General features: G+C 56.1%; 9 protein-coding genes across 9 annotated transcripts; 3 read left to right on the top strand and 6 right to left on the bottom strand.

Moving 5' to 3' along the window:
- Window positions 1-478: 478 nt before the first annotated feature.
- Window positions 479-2,442, bottom strand: HMPREF1541_05134 (uncharacterized protein; the record flags this gene model as incomplete). The annotated part of the gene is made up of 5 exons (XM_008719475.1): window positions 479-1,207; window positions 1,261-1,649; window positions 1,740-1,823; window positions 1,870-2,169; window positions 2,358-2,442. 5 exons carry the CDS (start codon window positions 2,440-2,442, stop codon window positions 479-481), a joined length of 1,587 nt encoding a protein of 528 aa, XP_008717697.1.
- Window positions 2,443-3,361: 919 nt separating this feature from the next.
- Window positions 3,362-3,886, top strand: HMPREF1541_05133 (uncharacterized protein; the record flags this gene model as incomplete). Its single annotated transcript, XM_008719474.1, has 1 exon — window positions 3,362-3,886. One exon carries the CDS (start codon window positions 3,362-3,364, stop codon window positions 3,884-3,886), a length of 525 nt encoding a protein of 174 aa, XP_008717696.1.
- A 50-nt stretch (window positions 3,887-3,936) lies between these two features.
- Window positions 3,937-4,633, bottom strand: HMPREF1541_05132 (uncharacterized protein; the record flags this gene model as incomplete). Its single annotated transcript, XM_008719473.1, has 2 exons — window positions 3,937-4,412; window positions 4,462-4,633. The coding sequence occupies 2 exons, from the start codon at window positions 4,631-4,633 to the stop codon at window positions 3,937-3,939; spliced, it is 648 nt and encodes a 215-aa protein (XP_008717695.1).
- Window positions 4,634-6,689: 2,056 nt separating this feature from the next.
- Window positions 6,690-7,616, bottom strand: HMPREF1541_05131 (uncharacterized protein; the record flags this gene model as incomplete). The annotated part of the gene is made up of 1 exon (XM_008719472.1): window positions 6,690-7,616. The coding sequence occupies one exon, from the start codon at window positions 7,614-7,616 to the stop codon at window positions 6,690-6,692; it is 927 nt and encodes a 308-aa protein (XP_008717694.1).
- Window positions 7,617-8,018: 402 nt separating this feature from the next.
- HMPREF1541_05130 (uncharacterized protein) lies at window positions 8,019-9,731 on the top strand (the record flags this gene model as incomplete). Its single annotated transcript, XM_008719471.1, has 1 exon — window positions 8,019-9,731. The coding sequence occupies one exon, from the start codon at window positions 8,019-8,021 to the stop codon at window positions 9,729-9,731; it is 1,713 nt and encodes a 570-aa protein (XP_008717693.1).
- A 1,756-nt stretch (window positions 9,732-11,487) lies between these two features.
- HMPREF1541_05129 (uncharacterized protein) lies at window positions 11,488-12,513 on the top strand (the record flags this gene model as incomplete). The annotated part of the gene is made up of 1 exon (XM_008719470.1): window positions 11,488-12,513. The coding sequence occupies one exon, from the start codon at window positions 11,488-11,490 to the stop codon at window positions 12,511-12,513; it is 1,026 nt and encodes a 341-aa protein (XP_008717692.1).
- Window positions 12,514-12,901: 388 nt separating this feature from the next.
- On the bottom strand, window positions 12,902-13,653 carry HMPREF1541_05128 (uncharacterized protein; the record flags this gene model as incomplete). The annotated part of the gene is made up of 3 exons (XM_008719469.1): window positions 12,902-13,185; window positions 13,271-13,400; window positions 13,459-13,653. 3 exons carry the CDS (start codon window positions 13,651-13,653, stop codon window positions 12,902-12,904), a joined length of 609 nt encoding a protein of 202 aa, XP_008717691.1.
- A 387-nt stretch (window positions 13,654-14,040) lies between these two features.
- HMPREF1541_05127 (uncharacterized protein) lies at window positions 14,041-15,522 on the bottom strand (the record flags this gene model as incomplete). Its single annotated transcript, XM_008719468.1, has 1 exon — window positions 14,041-15,522. The coding sequence occupies one exon, from the start codon at window positions 15,520-15,522 to the stop codon at window positions 14,041-14,043; it is 1,482 nt and encodes a 493-aa protein (XP_008717690.1).
- A 2,617-nt stretch (window positions 15,523-18,139) lies between these two features.
- Window positions 18,140-18,835, bottom strand: HMPREF1541_05126 (uncharacterized protein; the record flags this gene model as incomplete). Its single annotated transcript, XM_008719467.1, has 1 exon — window positions 18,140-18,835. The coding sequence occupies one exon, from the start codon at window positions 18,833-18,835 to the stop codon at window positions 18,140-18,142; it is 696 nt and encodes a 231-aa protein (XP_008717689.1).
- Window positions 18,836-20,455: the final 1,620 nt, after the last annotated feature.

Genomic DNA, 20,455 nt, shown 5'->3' with positions numbered 1-20,455 from the left:
TGGAGGACATCAAATGAGGCTTGAACAATTTGTTTTCCAGGGAACAGGGAGGAGCTTCTCGGTTAAAGCACCTCGGCCGCGGGGGCAGCTGAGGGGCGGCAGACGTCCGCACTGGAGCTGCAGTGTGCGGCCTGGCGGGTCAAGGGCAGAGGTGGAGTTAAGCTTTACCCAGTAGATAGGTACTTACCCCACGCTACGTCACTGGCCGGCATCAGGCAGTGAACGCGGGTCATAGTCGTTTTCTGCCTGCAAAACCCATGACCCATGTTCAAGCTATTGTATTCGTACTCTACTAGGCAATCCACAGGTGTCTATCCAGCTATGTAGACAGCTTGCGTACCAGCAGCTCCGATGACCATCCGCGCAAAAGCAACGGGTGGGAGTGAAAATTTCTTGGCACTCTGTTGGGATCCCAATAAGATACTTTCGACCAGCTCCTGGCCAAATCAGAGCATCGCTCCTTGTTGTTCCCCCAGTCCTAAGGCCTCTGCCTCGTGTCCTCCTCGACAAGGGTCGTTTCCGCTCCCTTTTGCTCAGCGTCGCCAATCTTCTCATTCTGGGCTGCGATCTGCCGATCCGCCTCCTCGTAGATAGATGGCCTTCGGAGCTGCGTTGCAACCTTGTTGTTGAAGACAAAGATATTGTGATTGTCGGCGAAGAAGCGGTCGATATCTTCGAGCGATCTGTTGGCGGTCTCGGGGTAAAACACATAGGTGATTGGGACAAATGCCGCGCAGATGACCGCCCAGATGATCCAGAACTGGTAGCCGAGGTTTTCGATGCCCGGCGGCGTTATCTGTGCAACCATGTAATTCATAATCCAATTGGTTGACATGGCTCCTGCCGCTCCTTTTGCTCGAAAAGCCAGCGCGTTGACTTCTGTGGGATAAAGCCATGGGACCCCGAGCACGCCCATGGCGAATGACGCGAAAAACACGAAGAAGAACGAGACGGCAACGGCACCAGCCTTGTACGAGTCCGCTCGGCCGGTTTCAGACAGACCCAGGCTGATTGCAATCACACACCAGCAGATGGAGCAGGCTGTGGCCGATGTCATCATGACCTTACGGCGTCCGAACCGTTCAATGACAAAGTATGCCATGAATGAGAAGAACAGGTAGTCCATGCTGCCGGCAGCTGCCAGGATTCGTGCGGTGAGCTCGCTAAACCCAATGGCGTTGATGAACACATAGGTCATATAGTAGGACTTGGCTCATCAGCATAGACTCTCTCCAGGAAGGAGTGCATCGGGACAATTACCGTAACATTGATCCCACTGATCTGATTGCTGGCCTGCATCCATGCACCAAGAATCATGCGGCGCAAGACACCTGCGGGACCTTTGCCACTGATGATCTGCCACCACGAGTAGCTGACGGCATATTCCTTGTCCAGCACTTCTTTGATGATGGCAAACTGGGTTCGGACTTCGGGAGAGTTGACAGTGGCGCCGTGGCCTTGAAGTGCAGCCAAGACCTCGAGAGCGTCATCATACTTGCCTTTTCTGATGAGTAGACGAGGCGAGTCTGGCAGGAACGGGCACATCAGGCAGATGAGAAGCGAGAAGAACATCTGAAACGCCAGTGGGAATCGCCACGAACTCGAGTTCTTGACGAAGCTGAAGCCGAGGGTGAGCCAGTTAGACAAGGCTGGACCAATAGTCAGTACACTCGAGTCGGACTATCTGTACGGTCATAGAAGGAGGAACCCATCCGCTTTCAGGAAAACAGCTAACTCACCAAAGCCCGTTATACAATTAGCCATCTGGATGATGATCAGCTTTCCACGGCTGCGCATTTTCGACGTCTCCGATTGCCAGACACCTAGTCACTGTCAACACCAAACAGTGAAGTGTTCCGAAGACCTTACCCGCCGTTGCGGTGTTCATGCCTGTGCCCAGTCCTGCAATGATTCGGCCAGCATACTGCATGCCCACGTTCATACACGCCGCCTGCACGATTGCACCCAGGGCGATGGTAGTGCTGCCGAGCATAAGAGTTCTCGGACGACCAAGTTTATCACCGGTGTATAAAGTCGACAAGGCTCCAACAAAACACCCTATGTTGTAAATTGAAGTCAGAGTACCCTGCGCGGTAGTTGACGGATACCCGACGGTGCGCAGGAAGTCTTCGTTGACGAGCACATTGCCGAAGACGCCTTGATCGTAGCCTATAGATATTGGGAGATCTGAGTCAGTATGTGTATTCAAAACCAACTTTCGAGTGATCAGGATGGATTTAGGAGGGAGAAAGGACAAGTCTGTTTCCAGTCTACCATCTGGAAGTCTGCTCTTGGTGCTCTGACACCAAGCTGGGATGTGGGAGTAGGTTGCGCGATCCACGGTTGCCCTGACTTACCATAGAAGATAAGGACCGTAGAGGCAGCGATGGATATCCAAATAGTCAACCGTTCGCCGGAGCCGCCCAAATATCGACGCCCCATGGTAGCTCTGAATCAGCGTTGATAAGATGCCGAGCGTCAAGAGGAAAGCAGAAGCCGGGGCAGGATCAGATTTCTTGGAGACGTCAATGGAGAAAATCGATCGGTCGTGGAGCAGACGCTTGGTATATATGTGCGGTCCAGTATGCAGGCATTCCGGGGAAATCGGGGACTTCGCCGTCGCCTTTAGTCGCCCCCGTCGATCCTGTGGGGTGCGTATGTGGCTGGAGCACATTACTCTTCACACAGGACTGCAGACGGAACCTGCCCGCAAGCCAAGCATTTGCCATGGTTCCAGTCCAATCAATATTAGCCGTAGGATGAAGCTACTCGCTTAATTGGCGATGGTGCTGGTGCGAAGCAGTTGCCGGAGCCTCGGATTCCCAGTTTGGGAGCGTACCTAATCCCCCACGATGTCCCACGCGGGAAATATAGGGAGCTATCACGCGGTCAGGTACTAGCCACAGATATGGTGCGTTTGAGCAGCAAATGGGAAAATCTCTTCGCCAGTGCCGGACACTCACCGGCAGAACAATCCGGTAGAAGTCCAGCTTGGCGGGGTGCCCCTGGCAAAGATGAGCGCTTTCACATTCGCCTTTGGGTGTGGCCCGACAGCTTTGGCGGGAGTTTCAACAGCACATTCAAGATCAGTGCTGCTGTGATGTTGTATTGTAGTTTGTTCAATAAGCGATCTGAAGACGGCGTGTCTTCGACTTCCCCCAACTTGAAGCTGCCGATTTGCGGGCGGAACGAAGCCGGATATGGCTAGACTGTGGCTTCCCCCTCCCCAGCTTGGGGTATGAATAGCGGGGAAGATTCAGCGAGCATCAGCATGTATGGCAAGCGTCCGTGACGCTGAACTGTTCTCGTTGAGGCGCTGGTCTCACCGATACAGCACACCGCTCTTATCGAGTATTGCAAGATGCTATTCAAACGGACACAAGCCGGTCGTCCAACATCAACAGACGTTGCAGATGGCTCTTCGTTGCAGGCTCAGTCTGTTCCGGGACAGCCTCTGACATGCATGTTCTATTTCTTCGCTTCCCAGATGACCCAGAATATTCAAGCGGCAGAAGCGGATCTTGGTCGACGTGGTGAGCAGCAAGATGTGCCTACACATCGCCTGGACACACTTCTGGCGAGGCTGCGTATGCATGCTACCTTCTCACAGCTTATCACAAAATTCGAGAGTTATCCTGTGCAGATAACCGACTCGAATGAGCAACGCAAGCCGATGTCCACAAGAAGACGGGCTCCCGTTCATGATACTGTGGTACTGATGAGATTTCGCGACCGGCGAGCGCGGGAAGAATGGATCACGACCAAGGAGTGGCAGGACTTTATGCGGCAGACCGAGGCGGAGCAGGTCTTCCGCCAAATGCCACACGTGCGATGCGCTCGCTCTCTCAAAGGCCTCATGGATCCAATAGATGTCTTGACGGCATAGTCGTCGGGGCGTCAAGAGGGCATGCTCTTGCAAAGAACAGACTCGTTGCGTCAAAAGTCCTGAACACCAGTCTCACCTTCCAGCTTTTGTTCTTGAGATTTGGTTCGCTTGGCTGCATCCTCACCGACCACAAACTCGGGCTCCTCCTCGGCAAAATATCGATCGAGAGCCTCTCGCTCTTCGAGAGCATGGTCATCGTACGACTCGTTGTCATCGACCGTGCTGTAATCAAAGTCGCCATCAGCTCCACGCACAAACCTCACTTCCATCTCCGATCTCCATCGTGCGAAGCCTTCTTCTTTACTTGCGGGCACCTCATCCCGTTCTTCCGCCAGGATCTCACCGTTGGGACCACGTTTGTACGCAAATGTATTATTGGGATCTGGATGTCTTAGAGCGTCCATCTTAGCTTCACCGCGCCAGAGGTCGGCTTCGAGAATGCCACTATAGCCTTTCTTGCGGCCTTCTGCTTCACGCTCGGCAGGCGACTGAAAGCGTCGGACGAGTCGATCGTAGAGTAGAGGATCTGGATAAAGTCAGGAGCTGCGAGTTAGTGGCTCACGCGAAAAGCACACCTGCCAGCTCAAGAGACGGGCCAAAATAGTCTGGGTTCAAGTCTAGGTACCGCTTTCGTCGGTTCTTCACACGGATGCGATCCGGTGTTGGAGATGGCTGGTGAGCCGCATCATCATTATCTTGGATGCCCTGGTCTTCCGGTAGTTTGGAGCGCGATGGCAGACTGGGCATTGTTTAGTTCAAGTATAGCAAAGGTTGGCGAAGAAGAGGTCAATGTACTGCGCGGGAAGACGTTCACTCGAACAAATACCTGGTTTTCGTCACTTTACAGACTACCATTTTCGGCCCGGGTGAAGTGCCATATTGACTACCGGACGTCCCTATTACGTTACCCCTGAGGAAAGCTCAAGACCAACCCGAGCAACCCGAGCAACCCTCAGTTCCTGTGTAATAATTGTCATCGATCCTCATAACGGGACAGTATGCACAGCAGACTGTCCACTGGGCGCATATTGTTTATGTGCAGAGTTGCAGAATCTATGCTGTTGCCATTCACCTTCGTTGATCTAGTGTCCCTCGTCCATCTCTTTCGACCATATACTCACCGAGACGTTCAGACCATCAGAGGCCCGTTTGCAGCATTCTGTGATATCTCAGTATTTCCGCGGCGATAGCTGCAGAAGTACGTCTGGTATTCCGAGGCTGGCTGAGGACGCCGCATCACTTCATACACAATTGGCTCGCTTCCCACTCATTCCATTGCGGCCCTCTCAGGAACCTCAGCCGTCCTTAATACAGCGCCCCGCCCTATGCAAAAAGTTGCACCACGCATTTCCACTCAGCAGTAAATGAGCTGGGCCATCGCTTATGATTGTACTTGCCACTTTCGACCTCATTGCCTGTGAAGCGATTCGCTTGCTTCTGCCATGACCTCGCATCGCCGAGTTCTGGCACATGGCTTGCGCTGGATTGTCATGTCGAGGAATAACTGTGTTCCAGCTTCTCCCCTGGCTGAAAGACACGCGCAGAAATGCTGATCTAACCGAACGACACTGCCCACGACTGATGCTGCGAGAGGAACGGTAGGCCCACCAAGATTGATTTGTATATAGAGGGCAACAGCTACCTGGCTGGTGAGGAAAGAGCGTGTGCTCGTTTGCTATAACTTACCTGCTGCTGACCTCCTCTGACTCCGCTAATACCTCCAGCTCGTGCAGCTACAGTTGGATATTTGAAAGACCCGTCGTTTGCCCTCTATCAGATCATAACCAGTCATGCCCAGCTCAATCAGCTCCCGTTCTTCCTCGATATTCACTCTCGGTACATCTGTGTCTTCTTGCACTTCTTACCCGATCTCACCAGCAGCTTCCACCGACTACGAGAAGAGGCCGGTCAAGCCAGCTGCTACTCCTCTTGTTCTACGATGGAAACCCCTCCTCCTTTCGACTGCCTTCAGGTATAATGTCTCTACACATATCCACTTTAGGGCCTTCCCACCGCATGACTTACGCCGTCCACTCTTCGATCAGCTCAGTATTGATGTCGCACATGCTCTTCTACGTGAGCACATGAGCTTGTCGACTCTCAGCTTCTTCGCACAGCCAGAAAGCACAGCTAGTCGACTTCAAAGCATACCGTTCCCCAGAGGTCTTCCACAAGAACTCGTCGCTGCTCTGACCAGTGATCAATGGACCTACTTCAGCATCATCTCAACCGCCGTCCCACTCGGTATCGGCAAGCTGTCCACAAACTTCGACCATCAAGTAGCATTCCGACCAGTCGACCGCGGTGTCGAGAGGTATATTTTCGGTCCAGCTGGCCTCTGCATTCATTCGACATGCCGCATACACGATGCGGGCCATGAAGCTAAAGAGCAGACCCCACGAGAGACTCTATACCTGTGGGAAGAGACAGAAATCATCTGCAACAAGGCCCTGAAGAGATGGACCAGATCTCTGGTTGCGGCACAGATTGCTGCTTCTCATGAGCTATTCCGATCGGACTGGGACACAGGTATGCAAGAGGAGTGGAGCTTGCTAAAGATCAAAAGATCCGTCGATCTGTTGGCATGAGGACTGATAGCCCAGGGTCTTTCTTTGGTCGTTCTGGATACTCTTAGGGTACAACCATGGTGTTGGATTGGAATACGTCGTGGAAGGTCGAATGTTTTACTTGTAGGCAGGGCTTTCGGGTTGTCGAGGATGAGACCAACATTTTATGAAGCTTCTTGGTCCGGTAGATCGATCCTATCCGACCGTTGAGCAGATGGCCAACCGCGTTTCGTATATCACCGTTCCGGTGACCTTGATCGTGACCTCGAGTTTTTGTTATTACGCCGGCGCTTCTCCTCTGCTGAGCTTTTTCGTCTCCGTTCCTCTGGCGGGTCGCTGCTTCGACTCCTGCTCCGCCTCCAGGTCTCTCCTCTACGATCTCGCGCTGACCTTCGCCGAGCATCCCTCTCAACGGAGACCGATCGATCATTACGACGATCCTTTCCGTCGATGCCTTCTTCATCCCAACGGTGGCTGCGATGTTGCTTATCATTCCCATCTGCAGCACTCTCGTTGTTGTCTCGCCGATGCCGGTGATGATGCTTATGCTTCCTCCGGTCCTTCTCCCTCTCCTTCGCCCTCTGGACCTCGGCTGTCTTCTCTTCTATGAGGTACCCACGCATGGGGTCCTCTTCCTCACCATCCACTTGGCTCTCCAGCAACTGCTGCAACTGCACCTCTTCCTTTAGCAATTTCCGCCGCTTGCTCTTTCTCCGCTCCCCATCGCTCTCCGCGTCAGTGTCGTCCGCCGGCTCGGCAGTCACACCAAACTGTTCCTTCTCCCGAGCCTCGATCCGGTACGTCTCCTCATCCTCGCCGTCCTTCTTCTTATATCGCGTGTGATCCACCCTCAGCAGTCGACCCAGCACCTCCGCGCCGCCCAAGTTGTCAACAGCCAAATCGCAGCTCCGCTGGTCTTCGTATTTCAGAAAGCCAAAGCCCTTGCTTTTCCCCGTCTCCTTGTCGCGTATAAGGTTCAAGTGCGTCGGGTTCCCGAATTGGCTGAAGATGATGCAGACATCGCCCTCCGAGAGGTCAGTAGGTAGGCCGCCGACGTAGAGCCAGGCAGTGTCGCGGTAGTCGACGTGCCAGGAGGCGGATGGCGGGGTGGCATTCTCGAGCTCGCGCTTGTTGAGGTTCTGCGTTTGGCGGATCGCGTTCATTGTGACTGCGTCGCGGTGGTCGGGCACGGCGACAGCCAAGTCTGCGCAGCAATTGGGTGGAAGCTGACTCACTCAGGCAATTGACCCAAAATTTCTCGAGGCAGCCGTGCGGAGAAGTTGTCGTTAGGGTGGAGCGGTAGTAGGGCTTAGAAATAAGCTCAAGGCCCCTGCGCCGCAGATCCCTCAGGCGCCATTGGGCATGGCCTTCGGAGATTTTTAGGCCGTAGAGCAAAGAGCGACTTCAAACGCGGTCCCCCAACTTTCTGAGTCGCGATCAGCCTGTCTCTGTATCTGAATCACCACGACCTCCGACATTGATACCTTTCCCGCATCCTCAACTTTCTTCCGTTGCTAATGCTGAGCACCACAAGTCCAGTCTCTGCCTTTGGGCGGCCCTCTACCATGAACTCCGCATCCCGTGCAGTCAAACGACCAGGATCCAAAGACGGCGAGAAGCAGCAGATATGGGTGCCGATGCTGAACAACGCGTCAAAAGGAAAAGATCTGGCTGAAAAGCAGCTGCTCGTGCTGGGAGGCAGTCCCGAACAGCAGAAGGAATTCTTGGACCACCTGAACCCACCCTCATCGAGAGTACGATACAACGATAGACAGCACAATCGCAAAGCCCCCATTTCGAACAGATACGCCGTTGGATACACCTACCAGGATGTTCTCGACGCGGACCAAGAAGATGTGCTTGCGCGGCTAAATGTCTACATGCTCTCGAATCCAGCCGCCTCCTTTGCGCCCCTGCTCAAGCCGCTGTTTACCTCTAAGACGGTCAAGGCCACCCTAATTACAATTCTACTCGATTGGTCTGATCCATTCAAATGGGCCAGGCAGCTGCGTCAATGGGTGCGCCTGTTGAGACTCGTCATTGCCTCGCTCGACGACGAGACCAAGATCGCGATGGAAGAAAACATGAACGATTGGAAAGAGAAGCGGGTAGGTCCGGACGCTCCCTTGTCACAGCCTGGCGTGGATAGCACAGAAAAGCCCACTCAGGCGACACCATTGGGACCAGGCGAGTGGGATGAAGGTCTCGGCATACCCCTCTCCGTGGTCTGTATTCAGTCTGAGAAGATCGAGACCCTCGAACGAGATTTTGGTTGGCAGGACGAGCAGTTCGATTTCCTGACCCAGTGGCTTCGCTGCGTACTGCTGAAGCATGGCGCCTCACTGATCTACACAGCAACATTCGATGCCAACAGCCTCCGAACATTACTCCACTCGAGTCTAAGTATCTACTCGCTCCTCAAACGCGAAACTGCAAAACCGAACTACATCGAGCGCGACAAGATTCTGATTCCGCCGAATTGGGACTCATGGGGCAAGATTCGACCGCTCCGAGAAGGCACTGATCTCGAAGCCATCAGCGACGCTTGGTCTGTGGAAATTCAAGGCAAGCCGGACGACAGCCTAGATGATGTTGTGCCGCCTTCAGATCAGCAAGCATCGTCAGAAGCAGAGTCGGCGGTCGCACTCTACGAATCCAGTCTTCCAAACCCTACAAACACACAGCCATCCATCATCCCGACCGCCGATGCCGAAGACACCACAGTTCCCCCAGTTCAAGAGTTTCTCAGTGCGCAAGCAGCCATACTCGAAACACTGAAAGCTGAGGACGAAAAGGTAGCCCGGAAGACGAACCCGTCAACGCGTGGAAAGGTATCATCGACCGGCCAAGGCCAAGTCTTAACACCTGGCTCGGAAGATGGCAAGGCCGGCGTCAACGCTAAAATGGCAGAGCAGATCGGACCCTACCAGATCAATGTCAACGGAATTGATTTCGATGCGGAAGAGGCAACACGTCGTCTCAAAGAGCGTGAAGCTGAGCGCACTGCAGCAGCTGCAACCAAGGAGGCCAGCGCCAACGGCCAGCCAGCTCCTGTTGCGAATGCGGCACCGAGAACGGGCGTGACAAATGGCGGAGCCAGTGGCGTCAGTACGCCGACGAAGAAACCGGCTACAGGCGAAGATGGGAAGGCGAGCAATGAGGCGATGAGTGCTTTCTTCCAGAATCTGATCAAGAAGGACCGGAGGGGAGGTGGTGCAGGTGTCGCGAGCGGAAATGGCACACCTCAGCGGACCGGCAGCCCGGCGCCTGCAAAGTAGGCCTTCTGTCGTGAAATGAGCCCTGAAATAGGTAGCAGAGAACGAGAAAGGAGTGTTGAACCATGACCTGGACCATACCTCCGTAGCTCCCGTATGCAGTGCCATGGCTAAGCGACGAGGCGTCCGCGGATCAGCAGCGAGTGATCTCCAGCCCAGATGAACTAGCTGTGCCACTTACGCCTGATGCGTGGCCATTCCGCGCGCTGGCAGCCTACGAGTCCATCACGGTAAGACGATGCTCCGGCATTGCAATCCAGCTAGGCTTTTTTCTTGTATTGCAGCTGTTGATTTCGAGATGCCTCGTGGCTCAGATACGCTGTCACGGCGGGCTACTGCACGAGGCTGCTTAAACCCGGGCCCCCACCTGGCTAGTATAGATCCGTGTTGAAGAACCCATGGCAACTATAAAGCCACTGGTGTGTAGGGCCGTCGTAGATCCCTGGAACTATCTAAGTGTCTCGGGAAGTACAAAGCAACCATGGCCAATCTCGACATGAGAAAAGCCGACGCCCCAGTTAAGAGAGCTGCCCGAGTCAACGAAGTCGAAACGCGCATCCTTTGGAAGTGAGTGAGACCGTCTATACTTCTCTTCTTTCAAGAAGGATGGGATAGTGGTCAGGAATGCCGTGGTGGCCATGACAACCCCCGTGGGCTGGATGATACAGCGGAACGGCACGACACTCGTGTACAACTGGCTCAAAGTATCTTGCGGTTTCTTTGTTGGGTCGACCTCGCCGCGCACCGTTTTCGACGGCGGACCCCCAACGTCTCGCGCTTTAGAGTAGAGTCGGCGACCGCGTCCTGTGATCCAAGCCGTCGGCCCCGACGAGAAGAGCAACGACCGCGCCGAGGTGGCCTTCCAGCTCTTTCGCCGTCGTATGCACCAACGGCGCCGCTCACACCTCTTCGAGGGCATGTCACTGACGTTTGAAAGCGCCGCCGCGACCGCCCCGCTAGGAGCATCGTCCGCTGCCTGTGGCCTCTTCCGCAAAGACCAACTCAGCCTGCAACTGCTGCCCTCCCTCGACCGCCCCAACAGCCCACCGGCACGACCGCCTGTCGGCTGAGGAGGTTGTTGTGACGCTGTCAGCTAAGTAAGTGTCTGAGGAGGAACTGGTCAGTACCAAAATGGGCAGACCATCCGCTTTTGGAAGTGCCCACGTCCCTTGGGCTGCCTCGGCTATGCGGGATGGCCGGGGGGTTGTATCATGTCAGGGACGCCCAGTGATGCTACGCTACAGTTCATGTACTGCCCGCGCCAAACCCACAAGTCGATCACGCCTGGGGCCAGATGTCATGGCTGCGATCAGCAACGCGAGAGAGCACGGCGCAGATGTCGCACAGCTCCGAGAGGGCGGGATGCGTGGGCAGGGTGTTGAGGTGGGGTGGGGGGATGGTGGTTTCTCTACCAGATATCCGGACCTTTTTGTACCTTCAGTTGTTCCCCCTTCCCCGCCCGCTATCTACCGGGGATATACTGTACACGTCGGACGAGCTTACATATATCATTTTCAGTTATTTGGTAAAGGCGATTGATCTGACACGAGCGGGCGCCTGATATCTGAGCCTGTCAGCATTGACGTACAAAATACATCTATATATTCATACTTTTGTTCAAAATACCCGCGAACGTAACCCCGAGCAGTACGTCAACGTATCTCCTTACCACGACCTTCAGCAAGCAGCGACGAGCGTACTCAATAGTATACCGTACCACCCTTTTCCCCCAAAGGCATCTCAACAACACCTGCCCACCATGGCTCCCTGGCTCGACATCGACCCCTCGGTCTTCGACCCAGCCTCCATAACCGAAGAAACCAAAGCCTTCAACAAGCGCTCCCAGGACATCATGGTCGGCGCCCCCAAATGGTACGAGGTCGGCGCCCCCAAGTACCGGCAGATGCGCGCCGCGGGAGAAACCCCCTTACCGGCCGCCACCCACCTGCCCACCGCCGAAGACACGACGATTCCGTCCCGCGACGCAGGCCGCAGCATCCCCTGCCGCGTCCTGCGGCCCCAGAACGGCAAGGCCGTCGCCGGCGTCTTCCTGCACATCCACGGCGGCGGCTGGGTGCTGCAGGACCAGAAGTCGCAGGACCCGCCGCTGCAGCTGCTGGCCGACAACACGGGCCTGCTGTGCGTGAGCGTCGGCTACCGCCTGGCGCCGGAGCACCCGTTCCCCGCGGGCCCCAACGACTGCTACGACGCCGCGGAGCACCTGGTGCTGCACGCCAACGAACAATTCGGCGCGCCGCTGAGTTTCGTGGGCGGCGAGTCCGCCGGCGGACACCTGGGCATGCTGGTGGCGCTGCACCTGCTGCAGCACGCGGACGCGCGGTTCCACACCTTTTCGTTCAAGGGCCTGCTGCTGCATTTCGGCGCCTTCACCTTCGACTGGCTGCCGCAGGTGTACAACTGGAACCGCGACCCCTGTCTGGTGCTGGATCGGGATCTCATGAACCACTACCGCGACGCCTTCTTGCCCGGGTGGACGCCCGAGACGCTCAGGGACCCCCAGGTGAGTCCGCTGTACGCGGATCTGGCGCCGTTGAGGGGGAGGTTGCCGGCGGCGCTGTTCACGTGCGGGACCGAGGATTGTTTGTTGGACGATACCGTGTTTATGAGCAGTAAGTGGCGCATGTATGGTGGGGAGGCCGTGGTCAAGATCGTGCCCGGCGTGCCGCATGGGTTCATCATGTTCCCCAGGGATGTCAAGGGGCCGAGGGCTGATGAGGGAATGGCTGAAGTGGAAGCTTTCATTGCGCGCAAGTTGAAGGAGTGAGAAGGGATCCCCCCCCCCCCCCCCCGGGACGGTTGTTTGTCAGGGGTCTCGTTCTTCTATAGGGAGATTTTGTAGATATGTTGGGTAGATAGCACGTACCGCTCTTCAGAAGACTTGTAAGCCTCACTGATGGTTCTTTGGACCAGTTCACATCTCGCGTGGCTCATGACCAGTCTGCACGGCATCACCAGGAATCCACGGACCGCCTGCCTGTGTGGAAGTTTTTGGGAAAGGGACTGTATTCGTGCTCTGCCGGTAAGAACAAGGCTGAAGCCACCTCAAAAAGCCAATGTGATTCCGATTTGCACTGCTCTTAGATCGACCCGTGCGCAACTCTCTGGACAGGTTTCCCGAGTCATGTGCCCGTAGCCCTGACCCTCGCCTCCTCTCACATCCCCGGTGTCACCCGACCCCTCGACGTCCGCGCCATCACTTTCTGGTCCGAGATCCACATCAGCGGCAGCCACGACGGATATTTGAACAACCGCAACCAGAAATCGGGCTGGACGATGACGTGCAGATGCAAGTGATGGACCGATATGATGTCGGGCCAGACGACGGGGCCGAACAGCGTTCTGCGCCCTCGGTGGTATCCCGAGTGCACCGCCGCGGGTGGCACTCGTGGGTAGTGCTGCCGCAGCAGCTGCTTCTTGACTTCGTCCATCTTGTTTACTGGCGGTGCAGTGGCAGGTCAGTACAGACGTCTCGTCGCTCGTCGACGTAAACAGCAAGCTGCTCAAACAGTAGTGATACTCACAGAGAGGGACATCTTCGGACGTTAGAGCTTCAATGTCGCGAATGTGACGCCCCGCCGACGCTTTCGGCACGATCAGCCAGTGCGACTTTCCTGCCTTGCGGTGGTTCTCCACGGCAAGGATTGTATCGTCCTGTACCATCGGAATGTTACTTGCCAGGCTGACCTGGGTGGTTTGGGTCGAAGCTTACCTCAAAGACAACTTCTCTAAAGTTGGTGGAGTCGCAGAATAGACAATCATGTTCGATCTTTTCGCGCCATTCCAGGTTCCAGATGTAATGCAGGATGTTGCGGAGGCTGTCCATATTCCATTTTGAGCTGACGGAAGTCGCGTCGCGTTCTTTGTTGTCGACCTGACAGGTTTCACTAACTCGGGCGTTCTGCATCTTGGCGTGCAGGTCTCGAGATATAAATGTAGGCATTGTCGGAAGGGGAAGACTTGGTACTCGCAGAATGGAGGTTTGTAGGTTCAGACAATGCGGCAATCGGGAACCGAGACCTTTTGTGATCGCAGCAAGAGGATGTTGTGACGATGTGGCTGATAGGCACCCACGAGGGCGAGAGGCTGGCAAGCCATCCCTGATTTACGACTCACGACGGACATGCCCCTGACCTGAACATGGTAGAGGGTTGAGTGGCAGCAATTGGTACCAGGGCTTCTCGTGACTGAGATACGACTGCGCACAAGCACATCGATAGAAACGAGGAGGAGAGGAGGGGAAGGGAGGAAGTTTTGATAGAGAGGCAGCCCTTCCAAAACCAGTCGCAGACGCTCACAGATACGCATCTTCCTCCATGCCCCCGTCCAGAGACCAGCCCTCAATGTGCTTCCGCTGCATCACCGCCTCCTCCCCCTCATCCTCCGGCACCTTGACCACCAGCCCGTTCCGCAACTTATCCACTTCATCGACACTCAAACCCACATAATCCACCAGATACCGCTCCACGCCGCCCCACTCTCCCTCCAGCACCTCCTTGACAAACGCACGAATATTCGGCGCGCGACTGCCACAGATACGCGCCGCCTCCGCGCGACTGAGCACCTGCTGCTGCTTCTTATCCTCCCCAGCATCTCCTCCCCCAACCGGAGACTCAATCTTCCCGTTCTGCCCACTCCCCATGCCCTGGCGCGCGATGCGCTCGATGAAGGTGCGGCGCCAGGACCCCAGCCCGGGCTCCGTGACGGCATAGTCCCACGCCACGTCCTCGAGATCCACGCCGACCAGGAGTTGCAGTATGGCGGCCAGCACGCCCGTGCGGTCCTTGCCGGCCGTGCAGTGGAAGACGACGCCGCCGTCGCGTCGGATGTCTTCGCCGCCGTCGCCGGGGTCGACGCTCGCGCCTACCGCCGGAGGCTGCTGCTGCTGTTTCTCCTCCTCTGCTTTCTTCTCCGCTCCATCGGCTACATCAGCTGGTCCGGGGCTCGGGAAGCGTTCTAGGTGCCCTAGGATGCCGTCCAGGCCGGCGAAGACGCTCACGGGGCGGTTGCTGCTGCTGTTGAGACCAGGTCTGCCGCGCCGCTGCTGTCGGGCGGCCGTGAAGTCGGCGGCTTCGCGCTCGCGCTGCGTCTCGGCCTCGAGCGAGCGGATGATCTGCCGCAGGATGCGCGCGTAGCTGCCGCCGCGGGCGCCGTAGAGCCCGATGTCGCGGTAGGCGTTGACAAAGCCGGAGGAGAAGGAGGCGCCGGGCGCAATGGCGGTGGTGTACCACTGCAGTTTCTTGGCGAGAGCCTCGGGCCCGTAGTCCTCGGCGGCGTAGACGGGCGTGAAGTGGCGGGTCATGCCCGGAAGCTCAATGTGGCCGTGTGTGGTCAGGAAGGGGGTGTCGGCATCGGGTTCGGGCGCGGATAGCTTTTTGAGCTCGGGCGCGGAGCGGAGGTCGAAGATGTCGGTCACGCCGAGGGCGTCGAGGGTCATGAGGCCCGTTTGGGTGAGTTGTGTGGGGTGGGCGCAGCGGAAGATGAGGTTGCGGCGGAACTGCCAGCGCGTGGCACCAGAGGGGTTGGTGACTTCGGATGGGTGTGCGGACGGTGGAGGTGGGCAGGGCCAGCCACCCATGTCGCGGAAGTTGGGCACACCAGGAACGAAGATGAAGGGGGGCGTGGGGAGGTGAGGAGGCATGAATTTGGTGAAATCTTTGGGGGGCAGGTTGCCATCGCTGAGGGAGTTGGAGCCCATGTTGCTGGTTGGATCGATGGTGGAGCGACTGGTCGTCGGCGAGGCCGGGGCCACGAAGATTGATGGTGCCTCTGACATGTTTGATGCCGTTAGATGAAGCGGGTTTGGAGGTGTAATGTTGAGAAGCTGCTGATTTCGAGCACGGTCGCAACTTCAAGCTGAGTGTCCTTTTTAGCAGGGGCGAGCACGATTAACAGCCGCGTAGCTACGGTCAAGTCCTTAGACGGCAGATGCCCGTCAAACAACCAGCACAGCTGTCGTCGCTGCTGATACTCTGTGCCACAGGTACTGTACTTCTGGTCGGCTGTCGATCGGAACCCGTATTCGGGTATCTGCTGCTGACGCCAGGAGGCGATGCCACGGATGATCAAATACCCAGCAGGCGGGAAACTGGATCTCAAGCTCTTTGTTGGTATAGCTTCTTCCAAGCCACGTGGAGGAAACAAACGGGGAAGCAGTCGTCCGGATGCTTGACCAGCATACACAAGCGCTGGCTAGATTGATTCCGCTGCGCGGGCGGTCTGTGGTACAGTGTACTTCCGAGGGGGTTGAGAAGGGGGACTGACTTGGAGCGGTGGGTGTGGGGGAATTTGCCTCGGCCGTCCAACGGCGTCTGCTCGGCACCGCGTCTCCCCCCTGTCTAGATCGTGAATATTGCACGTGGCTTTTACTCTTCGAGAAGTCGACGAGGTGCTCAGCGGGGTCTCTTGTGTGATGTGTCCCGTAGCTGGCAGTGCGATGCATGCGCCGTGCATCAGGTCGAGTCTGCTGAGGTCACTTTAGTGCTTGTGGGCGGCCCGTTACCTGAAGTCGAACTCTGCCTCTGCTGCCTGACAGTGGAGATCGACGCCTCACTGGCTGCGGATTGGCAATACTACATCTGGTGCTCGTCATTGATGCTTAAACGGTCTTCGTGACTATAGTCTTCCAAACGGTCTTGCGGTTGGAGGTGGTGAGAGCAAGTACCATGCTTGACAGCCCACTTATCCAACTTCATCGCTCAGCCTGTGGATGTAGACACGTTTATGCCAAATATATACTTGACGTCCACCAAAGGTATACTACGAAAAGGATCACGCAGCAAATGGACAAATCACGCCTGCGCGACCTCAACCAGACCCAGACTCGCTCTACGCCAGAACGACCTCCCTCTGCTGCCCGAAGACCGACGGCTAAAAGAGACAATGCGGCTGCCCGCACCTGAAGCACTGTTCGCTGCCGCCGCCGCCGCCGCAGACAGGCTCGGAAAGGCCTCCTCAGACAGACCTCCCGCTCCGCCATGTCTACAACTTGGACCGTCACTCCCTCTGACAAAAGCCGCCGACGCCGCCCGCCCGGGCGCCTTCTGCACGTCGACCACGCCGCGCGCTACCACCTCTCGCTCCTTCACCAGCATGGCCGCTGTCCACTGGGGCGCGGGCAACGTACCTCTACCAAGCAACTCGTGCACGCGCGGCTTAAAGAAGTGATGCAACGGCTTGGGCGTGCCCATCAGGCAAGTGAGAGCGCCGGCATTGCTGCAAGCCATGATGCGTCGTCGCGCCGGGTCGAAGTCGATGTTGCAGGGCTGCTTTGGGTCGTGTGCGTCGAGACAGAATCCGACGCGGTTGCTCTTCGCGAAATGAGCCGCCCAAGAGTCGTTGTATGGTGTGCATCGCGGTGGGTGGAGGGAGGAGAGGACATCTTCGTAAAAGATGCAGAGGAAAGCCAGATGCTTGAGAATTGGGAGAGCTATGTCGGCGCCGTTTGGCAGGCCAAAGTGGACGTGGAAACCGCACGAGTCATTGGCATAGGCTATATGACTGGCCTTGATGCTGTCAGTTCGGGGAGCGCGCCCATCAAATCTGCCTAACCCTGGTGCGCCCCGTAGAGCTTCCAAGTAGCTGGCCGCCTCCCGCCACTGCTCTTGCTCGTGAGGCTGTATCATCTCATCTGAATCTGTGGTGAGAGCGCCGAGTGGTGGAGATATCAGCTCTACACCTTGCACTTGCCACTCACCCGCATCGTCGCCTTCTGGCAGCGTTTCATTGAGGCTGAAGTCCTTCGTCAGCTGCCATTTCGTGTAAGCAGGATCAGATGCGGACGCATAGGGGAGTTTCAGTGCATCAAAATGCTGGAAAGTGATTGACTCGATGCACGATGGGCTGTGTCCTGGGGATATGCAATGATGACTTCGATTTCGATACCAAACAGTAACGGCAGACAGGATGAACTGGTTTGTGAAGGAGACCGCATGGCTTTGTAGGACTTTTGATCGAGCTGTTGTTGGGGAGCTTATTCTTTAGCATCACTCGTGAGCTATTGGCATAGGGTTTTGAAGGAAGCTTTACCGCACAATGCATGGGGTGGGTGTTATCCATGTTGCACTGGCTTGATTGTCATCGAACAATGGGTCGCCTGCAAGGACAAGGACGCCATGCGATTTAGATGTAGAAACAAGATCGAGTCCACGCATATTCTTTGTCTGACTTACCATGAGTGAGACATTGACGGTTGTACAGTAAAGCTGGGAGGTCGGCGGCGATATGCCAGCCGCATCAATTTGTTGAGCTATGCCGATGTCGCTGATTCATGATCAGGAAGGAGGTGAGTATCGTCCAAACCCAAGCAACGGTGACGGACCAGTCCTCGCTGTTCTCTGAGCCAATGCAGACGTCGAGTGCCACCCTGTATACAGCTCACTTTGACCGATCACCTACTCCACCATCATATCCATCTCAGCACCGCCATCAGCAACTTGTGGAGCGGGCGCTGTAGCACCAGTGGGTACGGATCCGCCCGTCTGACCGTTCTCGTTTGCGTTGCCGCCCCAATAGTCCTCCATTTCTGCGTCGAGTTCCTCTTGGGTTTTTCTTGGCCGCCCTCCAGACATTTTGGAACCAACCTCATCACCCCTACCACGCCTTTCCCGGCGCTCGCCTGGCCGCCTTCCTCCACGGCGGCTGTCACTTCTTGGGACCGATCCACCTGAGCCTGGGATGTACCGGTCGATATTCTCAGGGGCTGGCCTAGTCGTATCACTTCGACGGTCTCTACCGGCACCCCCACCACGTCTGGGACCACGACGATAGCGGCTCTCGTCCTCGCCGTTCATGGGACTTTCGCTGCGTCTCCGATCACGAGGGGCCTCGATGCGATCGAAGAGACTTCGTGGATTCTCGACCCTGTCGAAAGGGTTGTCGCGACGAGGTTGAGGAAGCAGCGTAAGTCTGATCGGTTGACCTTTGGCATTGGCCCCGTCGAATTCGTCAATCGCATCTTGGGCGTCCTTGGTGCGACGATAGCTGACAAAGGCGACACCTTCAGAGCGGCCTGCACGGTCGTAGCGGAGCTTGACGTCAACCACGCTGCCAATGCGGGTGAATAGTTCCTGTCGTGCGTTAGTGATCATCGAAACCAATGGGTGACAAAAATTACAAAAAGGTCGTCTTCGGTCAGATCATAGTGGAGGTTGTCAACCCGGATCTTGGCCACGGGAGGTTCTCTGTCCAGAGTCAATATGACGTGTTTTCTCGACGATGATTTGCGTACCGGTCGCGTTCTCGGTCGTCGTTACGGTCGTCGCGGTCGTCTCTTCTACCTCTTTGGCGATTATAGTTGCCTCCGCCTCGAGGCATACCAGGATCGTCGTCATAACGATCATGTACCCAGTCGCTGCTTCTTGTCAGTCGGTGTTCGAGCCCTTCAACTGGAAGATGCGTACTTGTCTAGGTTTGCTCTATCATCTCTTGTGGGCTGTTGGAAATGGATGCAGGTTAGCTGATGTTTCTCGTGGACTACTGCCCATTGCCTGATCGAACGTTGCAGCTGAGTGGACATTGGTCGCTCGCATTTGTAGAAGGATCGACCGATGGTGGGACATGGCATGAAGATGCTAGAGGAGAGGAGGGAGGAGTCGGACCTGTGCCAAATGTCAGCTGCTTGCGTCGAGGGATGGGTGACAAGCTGCCGCTTCATACCTTTCTGACGCCATCGCGCGGATAGCTGTTGCCGCCATTCCTTCGTGGCGGAGGAGGTCCTCCACGTCGTCCGCCACGGTTGCTCGAGCGCTGTCTGTCGTCAGGTCTTGTCCGGATTATTGTAGCTAGAGGATTTTACCTGTCGCTCCGCAACGATTTCGTCGAGGCTTCGATCCATTCTCCGACAATGGAACCTGTGCTCTGGGAGTCGATACTGCTATACTGTCTCACGAAGACAGATTGTGAAGACACTTGGTTTGATCGTCCACGGCAGGCTAGGTTTACAGCGTTGAAGGGTGGATGAAAGTGGCAGCATTTGATTTCTTCAGCCTTGTTCAACGTCACCTCTCATTCCGCCAAGACGACATTGTATGCCCGGGACAACTCCGCTTAAAATGGTAATTGCACCTTTTTATATGTATATACATATACACAGACAACATCACCATCACGCTTTTGCCAGCAGGCCAACTCACAGGCCATAGCGGCTGGACAACGATGCTTCATGGCCTTAAATCTTGGGATCAACAATCAAGTGTCTCACCATCCGAGTAGTCGCCGACGTGCGGTACTCTTGCCCACCTACTCTACTCCAGCGATCAGGACTCCTGGCAAGTATCCTCATCACATATGACACGAAACCCCTGCAACGACACGTTAGTGAGTCCCTCGCAAGGATGGTTGTCTCCTTACCAAATCCTCTCCCGGTTGGTCCCCACAATCCCCCACGAGCGGGAAATGCCGCTGGATGGCGGCCAAGGTGGAGGTGGCATTCTGGTTGAAGTAGATGGGGCCCGTGACCGTGTCGCGGTATACCTGGATGATTTCTGGAGATATTAATCAAACTGACTCTGTGGCGCGCCATGATTGATGCTAACGTACCCTCAAGCCTGGCTACAAGCTCGGTCAAGACTGAAGCCCTAACGCCGGCGCCGACACCAACACCACCCCACTCCACCCCGTCGAGCTCCTCATTGAGCGTTCCAATGGGTCTTTCCGGACCGAAGAGGGAGACTAAAGTGGTCAGAGGACGCTTTCAAGGTAGAATGGGG

Source organism: Cyphellophora europaea, assembly GCF_000365145.1.
Source record: "Cyphellophora europaea CBS 101466 unplaced genomic scaffold supercont1.4, whole genome shotgun sequence".
Lineage (NCBI taxonomy): Eukaryota > Fungi > Ascomycota > Eurotiomycetes > Chaetothyriales > Cyphellophoraceae > Cyphellophora > Cyphellophora europaea.
Note: the sequence above shows the minus strand (reverse complement) of the source record. Positions and strands in the feature narration are given on the sequence as shown.